Below are 13875 nucleotides of genomic sequence, written 5' to 3'. Positions count from 1 at the left end.
ACTGGATCCTGTGAGCTGGGGAGGAAAGGCAAAATTTAATCTGGCAGTCATGGGCAGGATGGATCTAGAGAGGGGAGACAACAGAGATACCAGAAGTAGGGGGCCCAGCTGTAATAGTAATTGGAGTGAAGTTGGGGGAACATGAACCTGAGTGGTGGTAATGGGAATGGAGAAGGGGTATTGAGTTTTGTACACTGAGGATCCCTCAGACCTGGGCCCGCGAGGGAGTTCCCGAGAGGGAGGATCCACGTTCTCTCCTGCACAGCCCAGGCCAGTATATGTGTAAAGGAGTCAGGAGTGGGGGCAGGGAACCAAGCAGCCGAACAAGCCCATAACCATAACTAACAGTTTTCATGGATTAGGTGCAAGGGTGTTGCTGGGAGGCTTAGAGGATTTCTGAGTGTGGGAGAATGAAATCTGAGGTAAGAGAAATTTTCACCCCCACAGACAAATCCCGGAAGTATTCCTGGAGAAGGTGGCAGAAGTGTAGAGTAGAAACCATGTATATTCATCCAACTTGTTTAATACATAGCATGATCATTGGTTCAATACAATAGGTCAGTGGAAGGCCCGGACTAAGCAAAAGCTCCCACGTTTTAAGCCCCCAAATGTGCCAGCCCCTAGAGACTGGCAATTTCTAAATCTCAGAAGAACTCTGTAAGATAGACGTCGGTGTCCCCATTTTATCAACAAGGACACTCAGGCTCAGAAGGATAACCTGCCTGAGAAAGGAGTAGAGGCAGCATGAAACCCAAGTCCCCTGTATCTGGTTGCTTCTGAAAACCTGGACCCTTCCTTTAATACAGATAAGTCATTTAGTTTCTTTGAATCTCAAAGACGGGTCAGTGAAATCGTTTTGGCCCTACCACACAGAACAGATGAGATGCATACAAAGGCAAATTAAGAGGGTGTTCCCATCGAAGGGGCAGTGACAGGGCACACTAGGGAACAGAATGAAGAGCAAAGAGAAGGAGTATGAAAGCTAAAGCAGCAGGAGCCTGAGCCTCTTCTAGGGGCAGTGTGGACTCTAGAAAGGAGTGCTTGCCTGTGGCTTCCTCAGGGGTCTCTGCCAGGCTGGAACTGAGGGAAAGCCAGGGCTGTCCCAGACACTGATGGGGCTCAGATCTCTTCTTCCCAGGGTCAGACTCTGCTGGAGTTGAGGCAAGACTCCTTAGGCTGGAGATAGGGGTGAAAATGGATTCTTCCCCACTTCTTCCTTCCTTCCTTTCAGTCTGGCTGAGAATCTGGGGTAGGAAAGTCCCTGGGGTGGAAAGGAAGTGAGAGCTGTCATACCAGGCCTGGCAGAGGGGCAGAGCTAGGAGACAGAGCTAAGTGTGGCCTTGCAAGTTGTCTATATTTGCATACTGAGCTCACTGCTGCTCTTTTTCTCCCCAGAAAATAAAATGACATCATGGTGGGGGGAAGGCGGTAGGGTGGTATATTTGGGAAAGATGAGAAGAACACAAGGGGGACAGCTGGCTTCATCCTAGAGGGAGCTCTGTGGCTCCAGGTCCAGCGAAGAAGGCTCCAGTGTTGCTTCTGGCCCCCACCCCTACCTCCACTCCCACCCTCCAACGTGGATAGTCTGAGCGGTCATTACCCCTGACCCATAAGTGGGGAAAAGAGGTTTTTCCAAATACCAAATCAGACAGCTAAGAGGACCCAGAGGCCAAAGGCCTTCCAAACCCCTGGACCATAACTTGTTCTGCGCCTTCCTGGGTCCTAGCCATTGTGGTCATAGAAGGTCGTCATGGGAGGAGGGTGTCCTGTTGAGAAAGAAATTTGAGATTTGGATTCCGAGGTTCAGGGGAGAAGGTAGCAACCCCCTCCCAGGAGTCTTCCAGAATCCCAGCCCCTCGGTCCCCCCTCCCCCCGCTGCTCCCCGCCCCTCCCCGGCTCTGACGTCACGGCCAGCCGGGTGGGGCGAGGCGGCGCTGGGCTCCGGCTTGGGCTCCGCGGGCGGAAGCGGCGCGGCAGCGGGAGCCGAGGAGGAGGCTCCGGACGCTGCTCAGAAACCGGGGACGCCGGAGTGCCCGTGCCCTGCGCACTCAGCCCCGAGGCGGTGAGAGGGCGCACAGGGGCGAGTCGCGGGGAGGGAGCCGATTTCGCGTCTGGTTTGGAGGGGTGTGTGTCGGGACGCCCGGGCAGGCGGGGAGCGTGGGGCCCCGGGCGGGTCCGCGGGGTCAGGCCCCCCGGCTTCGACCCCGGCGGGGCGCCCGGAGCATGTGCCAGAGGCGACGCGGCTCCGGCCAACCAGTCCCCGCTGGCCAGCTTTGGGAGTCGGACGGGCCTGCTTCCCGCCCAGCCGGCTTGGCAGCCAGCTCCCACCGCCTCCCCTCGTCTGGCTGCGGACTTGTCTCGGGGGTGGCCTCCCTCCTGTCCCAGTCCGCTTCAGCCCTCCGGCAGCGCCGCTGGCACCATGAGCCCCCACCCTGTCCCCTCTGCACCTGGGAAGAGGTGGGATTGGCGACAGCGTGTCCGGAGGGAAGGAAGGAGCTGGGGGTGTAGAGAACTGAAGTAGCTAACGTAAAACCCCTAATTAATTTCATATAATCTTTGTCAAAACTGACAGGGACACACACCAACAAGAGACACGCCAGCACACACGGTGACACACGCCCATGTGACTCCTTGCACACAGCAGATCACAAACGTCCCTGCACTACACATCCTACCCCCACCTCACCCCACTCGCAAGTCTCCTGGAAGAACATCAATCTTAACAGGACAGCAGAATAGGGGCCATTGTCCGCAAGTCCACCCTCATTTTCTGGGCATCTTCTCCCAGATTGCCCCTCTTTAAAACATTGGGGGAAAGATGGGAGAGAATCCTGGTCTCACTTCAGGACAGGGAGACGGGATGGTGAGTGTGAGTGAGCCTGGTGCTGTGAAACTGGGTGAGCAGGGAGAGTAGGGGCTGCTGCTGGCCAGTCTTGCTGGGTCCAGTTAGAGCTTAGGTTGCTGGGAGTGGCTGGTTTCTGGGCATCAGAGTGGCCAGCGGATGGAGGAGGGGAGGAGTAGAAGCAAAGGAGAGGGAGAAAAAGAAAGAATGAGTATGAGTCAGCCAAGGATGGAGCCCAAGTCAGAGAGAATGAGGGGAATGTGTGTGAGAGGGACAGAGATACAATCAGGAAATAGGGAGAGGAAGTGAAAGACAGAGCTGGTCAGAGGAATGGGATGAGTGCTGGGGAATGGACAACAGAGGGTCAGAAAGCAGAGAGGACGGGAAGCGGGATGGGAGTGAGGCCACAGGGAGTTAAGGGGAAACATGCTGAATCTGTGTGTTCTCTCTACTGCAGTGTCTGTCCCTAGGCTGTCCGAGCGATTAGCTTTAATTGCTTTTCCCTTTGTGGTTAAACACTGTATTGGGGAAATTGCCAGAGATGCCCTAGGCTGCCAATTGCCCCTGTTGCCTACGTCCTCACTTCCATGACACCTGTGTCCATCAAGTGTAATGTATTATCAGGCATGGAGAGCCGCAGAGTCATGACCTGCCATGCCATCCCCTCAGTCTCTCACACACACAGTGCAATGGGGACATCACCAACTTGTATGCAGCCAGCCAATCCAGGCTCCTCCTCACAGACTTTCTCTACAGCAGGCAAGCTCACTCCTTCCTAACAGGCTGGTGTTCAGATGCGGACACTGAGTCACAGAACCCAGGAGTCCTCAGTATCCATGACTACCACCAAGTGAGGTAGGATGAAAGCCCATTGAAAGGAAAGGAGGAAGAGACTGAGAGACTAGGGAGAGAGGAAATGGTTGAGGAAGAGACAGAAGAGAAACAGGAGTAGTGTGTCTTCAGGAGACACACTACCAGGTAAGGGGAGAACAGCACAGGCTCCACCCACTCCTCACCATCAGGTGGCCCCTCTGTCCTGCCTGGTCCAATGCTAAGTATCTCTTGATGGCCCCATCTTGGTCTGGTCTTTCTTCTCTTAGACTAAGGGCTTTGCATTGTCCCTGTGCCCAAGGATGACCCATTTTGCTTCTTGGACTGAACTGAACATCCTGAGACTCAGGTATCCTGCTTCCCCTCACTCTCACTGACTGTAGAATCTTAGAGCCTTATTTTTCTTGGTTGCAGGAATAAAGACCACCCCCCCCTCCCACTTTCAAAAAAAGAAAAAAAGCTGAATAGAAGCTAAGGGAAGAAGTCAGTTGAGTATCATATTAATGGAATAATTAGGGATGAACTACAGGACTGCTTGAATTTGGGGCCCAGATAAAATTTATAATAGAAGCCTGTGTTCTCCCTTCCCACCCCTCTGCTTCTCTTTGATTACCACTGCCCCACCTCACAACACATACACACACAGGACTGACAGACTTGAGTGCCCACAAGCCCCCTCCTGCCCACTGCTGCCCACTGCGGGGATCTCCAGGCCCTTGCAGCTGTGTGGGATAGGCCCTCTCCACAGCCGATGGCAGCTGCAGCAGATGTGGAGGGTGGGGGTGGGGAGCAGCTCCTAATCCTCAGGCTTTCTTAAATATATTGAAGATTTGGAAGCAAATGCTAGTGAGAGGGGATAATCATGAATTAATGTCAAAATACACAAATACTTTGGTGATGCCACCTCCTCCACAGGTGAGTATCCCATTTTACTAGGCTTCTCAGAGTGCCCCCCAGGGTCTGCTCTTTCCTCCCCCAGTGCCCACGGAGCACCTATCATACTCCCAACTCCTCCCCTACAGCCTAGTATATAATGGTCTTTACGCCATGCCCCTCTGCCTCAATGTCCTAAGTTGGTTGGACCTTTGAAAGGGCTTCACCTGGGGCCCTGTAGGAAGGAAAGGGAGGAAGGAAGGAAGGAAGGAAGGAAGGTATAGGAAGCCACGCGAGCAGAGAACAGAATGATCTGGGAGGGAAGGGGCTGACTTCCTGGCAGCCTCAGCTCCGGTTCCCGGTTCCTGCCCTGGTATCCTGTCCCAGGAATGGCCTCCACCCAGGCTGCCTGGTGTTTCCATGGGCAGCCTCTGCACTGCTCTAGAGATCAGGAGGACTCTTCAGAGCTAGGAGGGCTGGAGACTGCTCCATAGGCCCCAGGGAATCTGATTCTCAGTGAGGAAAGTGACATGGAGGGTGAAGGAGCCAAACTTCTGTCAAGCCCCAGCATGGCCAGAACACTCCTGGAACCATGATCAGCGAGACTTGAGAGCTATGTAAGGAGATTCCACCTCCTTGTACCCCCAAAATTCCCCCAGAACTGTCCTGCTCTTTCCTCTGCTGCCTCACCAAAGCCTGGGCAAATGGGCTCTCTGGGGAGGGAGGGGCCTGTACATGCTCCTTCAAAGGCCTTACCCTTGCTTTCTCTCCTTTCTTACAACTCCCCACACCCTTCCTTCCAGTGATATCGTCCCAAGGACTGAGGTGGGAGCACCCAGAACAGAGGTTGCCACGGTAACCACTGAGTTGAGGTGGTAGCCTTCTCCTGGACTCTGCTCCCTGCCCCCCTCCCCCATTCCTCATTTGCAGCCTCTTTCCCTCTCTCAACCCCAGCTCTTCCTCAATTCCATAGGATCCCCTCACCCTTCCTTGTGAATCTGTGGTTATCTACCTTCTTACACATATTCTCAGCTGGTTCAGACACATACACACAGACTGCATACACTCACAGCCACACGTTACCCAGTGCTAGCACACACACATCCATTGCTAGTATACCCACACACCCACTGAACAAGCCTTGCCTCCTCCCATGCCTGTGCCCACACCCAGGGGTGAGCATCAGTGGAACCCTAGCACATGCTTCCTTCTCCCTGCCACTTTAACATGCCCACCCTCCCTTTTAGAGGCCTCCTTGTATCTGTTTCACTCTTAGAAAGCTCCTACGCACCACCCCCCAGCCTGTGTGGGTGAGTCTCACACGTATTAATCCCTTCCCTCCCACCTCCCCTGTAAATCTGTTTTAGATTCAGAGCCCTAAATCTTAACTCCTCCCAGGAGATACACACACACATTCTCTCTCTCTCTCTCTCCCCACCCTTCCTTCCCTCTCACTCTCTTCTCCCCACCCACTAGATCTGTCCTTTTACAAACCCTTTCATATGAAAGCAGGGCAGAATAACCCTAAATTCTGTCCCATTTTCCAGCTGAGGACTTGGTCCTAGGGTCTCTTTCATTGGGGCTGGGTCTTCACGGAGGCATCTTGCCTCCTTCCTGTGCTGTCCTTTCCTTTTCAGCGCTTCTCATACTCCCGCCTCCATTATTGTCCTCCTCTCTGCACTGCCCCTTTCTGTCCTCGGATTATCAGTGGAGGGGGCAGCTGGGCTCCAGAGCCTGCTGCTGTGACCTAGATTTCAAGGCAGAGACGGTTCCTGGTGCTGACAGTCAGAGAGCATTGTTCCTGGGCCAGCCTGGCGGGGCCACCGCTGGGCCCTTGTTTGCACCTGGATGTGCAAGTGAGCGTGTCTGTAAGTGCCTGTTTCTTGTGGGGGTCGTGCTGGCCCTGCTGCCTGGCTCATTGTTTGTGTCACAGTGCCTGCCACCAAGGGAAGCGTCTTTGTTCTGGTCCTAGTAGGGGGCTGGGAATGGGGACTTCTGGTTCCATGCCTCTTATTATACCATGCTTCTCTGCCTCAGTTTCCCTGCTTATAGGCCAGAAATAAAGGAAATGGGGGTGTCAACCAGCCTCCTTCTATCTGCCACATTCTCAGCCCATTGTTGGGATGATTTGTGGGCAGTCTCAGTTAAGTACAAGGTCATCTAGCTCCTTGTCTCACCCCTTGGTCTAATCAGAGTGTTTATAACAATTTACTTTTTAAAATGCTTTAATTTTCTGATTACAAAATACTCATTGTGAGAAAAAAAGCCCCCTTTTTAAACTCACCACTAGAGTTTCACATTTTATCAAATCCAGAAATTTCATTCTAAGGTCTGACCTTCCTGTCTTAGCCACAGTTCTTCCCGTAGTGAGAGGAAGGAGGGCCTTGAATGTTCTCTACCTTTCACCCAAGGATCTTCATGAAAGAGGGGTAGGGAAAAGACCTAGGTGAGATCTAGCCTTGCTCAGCCCCTTTTGGGAGGTCATGCTGAGGGTAGTGCCAGCCAGATGTTGATGCAAGCAGGAGTGGCAGCCCCTATCCTGCCAGACTCTCCCAAAGCTGTATCAAAACCCCTGCCACCCAGCCAGTCTGGGAACTGGGCAGGGGGCCAGAGGCAGCCGCTTGGTATTCTTGGGCGCGGGGGCTGCAAGCACAGCACAAAGGCTAGGAGAGAGGGCTGTGTGGAGGCCCAGCAGCAATCAAAGGAGAAAATGGGCTTCACAAAGGTGGGGGTGGCTCATTGCTTTCGCCACTCCTTGCCCTCACCCCTGAGCCCTAATGACTGAATACAAGGCTGAGCATAGAGGGGCCAGGGGGCCATTAGACCAAGCAACTAGGCATCCATCCAGAATTAGTCATTCATGGGGTGGAGGGGAGTTGAAGTGAGACCCCTTTGCTTCTGTGGAAGAATGGAAGCTAGAACACATGAGATCTAATCAATCCCCTCTAGCCCCCTCTTTTTAGCTTCTCACTGCCACAGCAAGCCTCTGCCTGTGGTTGTTTTGGAGTGGTTTTTTTTTTTTTTGATGGGGGCGTTGCAGGTGGGTGAGGCAATTCTGGGGAACTGGGAGGCAGTGGGTGAGAAAGTCTGGAGCTGGTTGTTATGGTAACTGCCTCAGTCAGGAAAGTTGTTGCCAGGGTTACTATGGCGGTGTGTGTGGTGCGGGGGGAGACGAAGGAAAATGATGGGGGAAGGAGGTGTGACTTGTCACTCTAGGCTCCAGCCTGGTCCCTAGCTTCCAAATATCTTCCTTCCTACTCCCACCTCCCTTCAGTCTTTTCTCCTTCTAGCACTGGCCCTCCCCAACTGGCATGTTATAGGCACTTGCCTGGTAGCGTAGGGGGTAGGAAGTGCCAGTGAGTGAACCAGATCCCAAACCTCAAGCTCAGTCTCCTCTCCCTCTGTTCCTCTTAACCCCAGTCATGGCCGAGTACGGGACCCTCCTCCAGGATCTGACCAACAACATCACTCTTGAAGATCTGGAGCAGCTCAAATCAGCCTGCAAGGAGGACATCCCCAGTGAGAAGAGTGAGGAGATCACAACAGGCAGTGCTTGGTTTAGCTTCCTGGAGAGCCACAACAAGCTGGACAAAGGTGGGGGAGAACAAAGGCATCCTGCCAGCAACCATTATCAGGGCTCAGTGCATTCAGCAAATAGAAATGAGCTCAGAGCTCCTGTACCTACAACGTGCACTCCTCTTCAACAAGGCAGGAGAAGAGGGATGCTCTAACCACTGGAGGGGCTCTAGGGCCGTGGTCTTTACATTCTTCAATGTGTCACTTGTCGGTAAAAAATGTTATTCAGATATGATTGTGCTATTAGCACATATATAATAAAACACTAAAGTAGAAGTTAAAAGTGATAGATTTAAAATAAAACCACAAGTTGGAAGGTTTTCTTATTCACTTTTAGAGACCACTGCTGTGGGAGGGGCTTTATGGAAGAATTGGTATGTAAAATGGCCTAAAAGGCAAGTGGGATTTCAGAGGCAGGATCCAAAGAAGGGCATGCCCAGCCAAGAACCACAGTCACAGAGGTGGAGGAGTACCTGGCGTCTTTGGAAAAGCAAGAGGTCCTGCCTAGCTTGCTGGAGCACAGGGTATGTTTAGAAGTGCCTAGAAAGGTAACTTAAGGCTTGCTATGAAGGGCCTTGCATGATAGGATATTTGATAGGTGAAGTGACCAGAGGTTCCTTCAGAGACATGAATCTGACTATAACAGGGAGGAAGGCTGAGGTGAAGACTACTGCAGCAGTCAGAGAGAGGCCAGGGAAGAAGGTCCAAGGGTACCTGCAATCTCCTAGAACTGGTCAAGCAATGGAGATCATCCTGTGATCATGGCCGTGCCTTCTCCGATATGTAATTACCTTTCTCACCAGGCCCAGCAGCTCTCCAGGTTGCCTAGAGATTCCACCACTCCAAGTCCCACCTGTGCTATCAGGAAATTCTAATGCTTACTTGGAGGAAAAGTAGAAGAGGGACAGGGTGGGTGAGGTGGATATTTTGAAGTCCAGTTAATTCTAATTCTGCCTTGCCCCCAATGTCAGAATTGGGTAGATTTAGCAGGAAGGGTTGCTAAACCTCATGCTAACCCCATAATCTAGAAACCACTGATCGATGGTCTGCCCTTCATGGAACAGTCCTCTGTACTGTTTTTTGATGTCGTAACATTCTTTTCTTGGCTTAGTAGGCTCTCTTCTTCCAGTGTTGCCCCAATAACCAATGCGGGCAACTCAGCCTTGGTTCCAAAAGCCTGGTTTGGGAGAATGGGGGAAGCTGACCTCTGCAGCTTCGCTCTGACCATCAGTCTCCCGCCTTGCTCCAGACAACCTCTCCTACATTGAGCACATCTTTGAGATCTCTCGCCGTCCTGACCTGCTTACTATGGTGGTTGACTACAGAACCCGTGTTCTGAAGATCTCCGAGGAGGATGAGCTGGACACCAAGCTAACCCGTATCCCCAGTGCCAAGAAGTACAAAGGTAAGAGGCCATGCCTTTACTGCGCACCTCTGCCCCCTCCCAGGGATGATCCTTGTAGTGCTTGAATTCTGGGAGCATGAACGCTGATGTTCAGTGGGCCTGCCTGGTATCTTCAACTTCTGTCCCTGGACACATCCTTTTTGCCCCCAGACATTATCCGGCAGCCCTCTGAGGAAGAGATCATCAAATTGGCTCCTCCACCGAAGAAAGCCTGAGCAAGGGGGAGGAAGAGGAGGAAGGTCGGACCTTCATTGGACCACTCCCTTCTCCCATCCTGCAGGGAAGGGGGCAAGGGCAACCCTCCCCCCTAAATCTACCCACTTACTAACCTGGTCCTAACCCCCTTACTGTGCGCGTGTGTGTGCGTGTGCGCACGCTCTGGCTGTCTGTCTACATGTCTAGCTCATTTAGCTCCTCTTCCTCGTGAGGGGCTGGGGGTCAGAGGCTTGGGGGGACTGTTTCCCCACTCTAGGGGGAGGTAGGGGCTACTTCTATGCATACAGAAATGGGCATATTCCTCCTATTGCCCCTTCCTCCACTCTCCCCAACATCTCTCAAGTGTAGGAGCAGAAAGGACCTGCATTTTCCTACACTGAGCAGCTGAGGTGGGGGTGAGGTACAGGAGAGGTAAGTGGATCTAACAAAGAGCAGTGGGAGGGAAGGTGAAGAGGCTACCCAACCGCCACCGGGGAGGAGCAAAGAAAAGCCAGAGTTCACTGTCGGTAACCCACACTGTACCCCTCTTAGGGGCCTAGGCTGGGTATAAGCCAGGGATCTAATGACAGAAGACCACTGGATTCTTTCCTGGCCCCAAAGTTCAAACTCCACTGAGCACCCATCTTTAGGTAACCCTCCGCCCACCTCTGCCCTGGAGAGACTGCTGAGAGAATGCCCCACTGAGCAAGCTGGGGCTGAGGGACAGAGAGGGAGCCCCTTTTCCACTCCTTTATTCCTACTCAGACTGTTGCACATACTGACCTAGGGAGGTTGGGGAATGAGATTCCTAGGATTTAACTCCAATTCTGCCCCCATCTACAGGGTCCTGGTGTGGTTTTGTAGGCAACCTTCCCTTCCTCCCTGGTCTAGAACACTGCAAGCTCGAAAGAAGGGAAGAAGTTAACTAGTGTTTCCTTTGCACCGATCCCCAGCTCAATCCAGTAGGGGACTTGATAACACTCTCCCAATACTCTGGCGACTTGGGCTGTGATCGCCTCTGAGACAGATCGCTAGAGTACAGTGACCCCAGCCTCCTGCCTGTTCCAGGATGCCCTTCCCTATCCTGACCGTGCTAACTGTGTGTACATATATATTCTACATATATGTATATTAAACCCGCACTGCCATGTCTGCCCTTTTTTGTGGTGTCTAGCATTAACTTATTGTCCAGGCCAGAGTGGAGGTGGGAGGGGGAATGCCACAGTGGCAGAGTCAAATTGCTACATAGTCAAAACAAAAAGAAAACTTTTAAACTTTAAATTCACATGCAATCTCAAGACACTATTCAGAGAAAGTTCAAGTTAGGGGCTTTTAGGATGTGGGAGCAAAACTCTAGTCGGAGGGGAGGGCTGGTTGATGGAAGAAGGAAGAAGCCAGACTGGTTGGAGAGCACCCTCTACTCCTACCCTAGCCCAGCCTGTCTGTCCCCTCTGGCCACTGCTGCGGACACCTGCCTTAACACATGCACCTCGAGTTCTCCAGTTTTGCCTTAAAGGACCTCCCCAAGTTCCCCCAACCCTGTCTGGCTTCTCCCTCAAGGAGAGATACTTATAGAATTGGGAGGGGGAAATGAATTGTCTTTCCAGTCAGGATATGAAAGAGCAAGAGAGAGAGAGAACATGAATGAGAATAGGGAGCCTTCCTTTGAAGAGAGGAGAGGATGAGATGGGAGAAGGAAGACAGAGTCATTTTTAGCAGTCTAGTAATTTCTCTGTAAGGCAAAATAATCTAAAAAGACTAATCTGCCCTCCCACCCCTGTACTGCTGTGAGACTGCTCCGTCCTGTGCTCCTGCGTGTGATGTGCACGGCCTTGTTCTAACCCTGGAATAAAGGTGATTGACTGTAAATGTACCTGACTTATTCTAAAATTTTTATGATCAGGATTTTGGATAACTAGGAAGGGGTCGGGGGAGCAATATTTACCTCCAAATCCCTCACTACAGCCTGAAGAGAAGCCAGGAAAATACTCCTAATAGTACCTTCCCAGTCCCCGATCTTCTATATATCACTGAGCTATGGGGCCTATTCCACATGTAGCAGTCTCCAGTTGGAGTCCAAGACTGGAAACATGGCTATCTCAGACTGGGCTTCCTAACACCATAATAAGGGCAGAGCCAGGTACCTATGTTAGAAGGAGCAAAATTAGCCCATCACAAGTGAATGGCTCACATATCACACAGAGCAGCAGTCGGGGGTGGGTGGGTGGGAAGCTTTACTAAAAGAAAATATACAACAAATTCCAGAGTGCATGGTTTTTAGCCCATTCCATCACCCCATTTGCAATAGGAGCACAGACCATTCGGATGCCACATTCCCCACCTCAGAAAGGAACTACAGCAGCTAACATATGGTATGAAAGCTGCTAGGAAAAGGGGCAGGAAGAAGATGTGTCAGGGAATCCCATCCTTTTACTCTTCCCTTCCTACCTTGCCTGTTCTAATAGAATCTGACTGTCCTAGAATGCAGCATTCCTGGTTGGGGCGCAAAGAAATAGCAAAAGCATTTAAGGGCAAGAATTCATTTGAGACTTTCATATTCAGTGATCAGTGATAAGACAGGTGTCCAAGGCCCAGCTATCTTAATCAATCCTTAGATATTAAGAGATGGAAAAGGTATAAAGTCAAGTCCGACAGGTCGTCTCCTATATATACTCTTCTATTATTAGGAAGGAAGCTGGTATGGGGTTGGATGGCGTAAAGAATCAAGCAGCTAAAGGTTCAGAGTGAGTGTCTTCTGTCACACACTATATTAAAAGAGATAGCCTGCAGTGGCAAGATCTTTCCTGAAGTCAAAGTTCGGTCAAGCTTTAAAGACAAGCCAGTTTCTGGTTAGAAGAACCTTCCTGGGAACATCCACAAGACTTAAGGAGAGGTAGATCTGAGGCAAAGAGCTGAAAGCAATTTCCCATTTCCCGAACCCTGAAACCATGGCAAGAAAGGAAGGAAGGGCAAAATTGAGGATCCTTCCATTCTTGAGCCTCCTAAAACCTAAGGAGTAAACCCCAACCTCTAATGGCCATACAGAGAGGGTACATTGGCCCCAGGTGTCACGTCCACATCATTATTTTCACTCTCTCCTTTAAGTCCTTTTATTGTAATCATTGAGAATATATAGGTATTTAAACTTTGACAGTAATTTTAACATCATACAGCCAAGTTTGACTTGCTTTTTAATATATTTATAGATATAAAATTAGGCCTCTAACAGTGATAGGGATGGGGAGATTGCTGCCATCAAACTTTTTTTTTTAAGTAACAGAAGAGGTAACATCCTTCCTATTCTTCCTCCACTTCTGCCCCTCCTCCCACTTGCCCCCGATTTCTCTCACCAGACATATTTAGGGGGTGATGGGATGAAGAGAAGAGAGTAAAGGATACATAATCAAGTGCAAAACACTGTGGTAAGTACAGAGAATGAATGGGGTGGAAAAGAAAGTGAAGAGTGTGGGATAGTTAGGGGCTCTGAGGACTTCCCAGGAAAACAGGATCCTGGGATGGGGTTGCTAGGGCGGGGGGTGGGGAGGAAGATTAATAAAACTGTCATAGATTTTTTTTAAAAATAAAGGAAAAAAAAGTCAAAAAACCTAAACCAAAGAGACAGTGGCACTTCTACCACCCTCACTCTGGCCCCTTGGTACTGAACAGCCAGTTATATTCCCAACCCCCACCCAAGAAACAAGAGAGATTAAAGAAAAGGAAACCCCATTCCCTATCCCAAAGCAGTTAACAAGATAGGCAACCCGCTCCCTCCCAAAAAAAGGCGTTGGGAGAGGCCATTTCTGCTCAGTCCTATGGACCTTTCCATGGAACCCCACTCCAGGGCTCAACCCCACTCCTAGGTACTCTCTGTAGATTCACTCCTCTCCAGTTTGTCCTTCTCCTGGGATGTCTTTCTTTTATCTAAAGCAAAAAGTCCAAAGTGCATTTCTGCTGAATGTAAGGGCCTGGGACAGGAAAGGGTTCCCAGGCAGGATCGGGTTGGCAGCCCCAGCCCGCCCCTCCTGGGTACGAGGCTTCAGGACGGCATGCACTGCACCCGGTCAGGGCCCTCCTCCTCGTCTGATGTGTCTGAGGAGCTGGGAGACTCATCCGAGTCTGCATCTGTGGCCCCAACCCCAGGTTCTCGCCAGCG

The 13875-nt window shown here is 51.3% G+C and overlaps 2 protein-coding genes across 7 annotated transcripts in view; one reads left to right on the top strand and one right to left on the bottom strand.

Moving 5' to 3' along the window:
- The first annotated feature begins 1904 nt into the window (after window positions 1-1904).
- PEA15 (proliferation and apoptosis adaptor protein 15) lies at window positions 1905-11595 on the top strand. Of its 2 annotated transcripts, XM_039839976.1 has the most exons (5): window positions 1942-2062; window positions 3943-4022; window positions 7967-8140; window positions 9372-9527; window positions 9678-11595. In XM_039839976.1, exons 3-5 carry the CDS (start codon window positions 7969-7971, stop codon window positions 9740-9742), a joined length of 393 nt encoding a protein of 130 aa, XP_039695910.1. In that variant the 5' UTR covers window positions 1942-2062; window positions 3943-4022; window positions 7967-7968; the 3' UTR covers window positions 9743-11595. The 2 variants fall into 2 exon arrangements, with proteins under 2 accessions (XP_039695909.1, XP_039695910.1); XM_039839975.1 differs by lacking the exon at window positions 3943-4022 and having other exon boundaries at window positions 1905-2062.
- Window positions 11596-11939: 344 nt separating this feature from the next.
- Window positions 11940-13875, bottom strand: part of DCAF8 (DDB1 and CUL4 associated factor 8) — a 36169-nt gene continuing 34233 nt past the window's right edge. For all 5 annotated transcript variants that reach the window (XM_039839973.1, XM_039839970.1, XM_039839969.1 and 2 more), the window contains one exon: window positions 11940-13875. In XM_039839973.1, coding sequence (XP_039695907.1) covers window positions 13759-13875 — 117 coding nt within the window. In that variant the 3' untranslated portion in view covers window positions 11940-13758.

Source organism: Pteropus medius, unplaced genomic scaffold (assembly GCF_902729225.1).
Source record: "Pteropus medius unplaced genomic scaffold, Ma_sr-lr_union100, whole genome shotgun sequence".
Taxonomy (NCBI): domain Eukaryota; kingdom Metazoa; phylum Chordata; class Mammalia; order Chiroptera; family Pteropodidae; genus Pteropus; species Pteropus medius.
This window is presented reverse-complemented; position numbering and strand designations above follow the sequence as displayed.

Excerpts from the sequence above, each read along its gene's own strand:
- PEA15 (XM_039839975.1), top strand. The coding sequence starts at position 7,969 with ATGGCCGAGTACGGGACCCTCCTCCAGGATCTGACCAACAACATCACT. Across the intron at positions 8,141-9,371 it reads CCACAACAAGCTGGACAAAG|ACAACCTCTCCTACATTGAG; the intron begins GTGGGGGAGAAC and ends GCCTTGCTCCAG. Across the intron at positions 9,528-9,677 it reads CAGTGCCAAGAAGTACAAAG|ACATTATCCGGCAGCCCTCT; the intron begins GTAAGAGGCCAT and ends TTTTGCCCCCAG.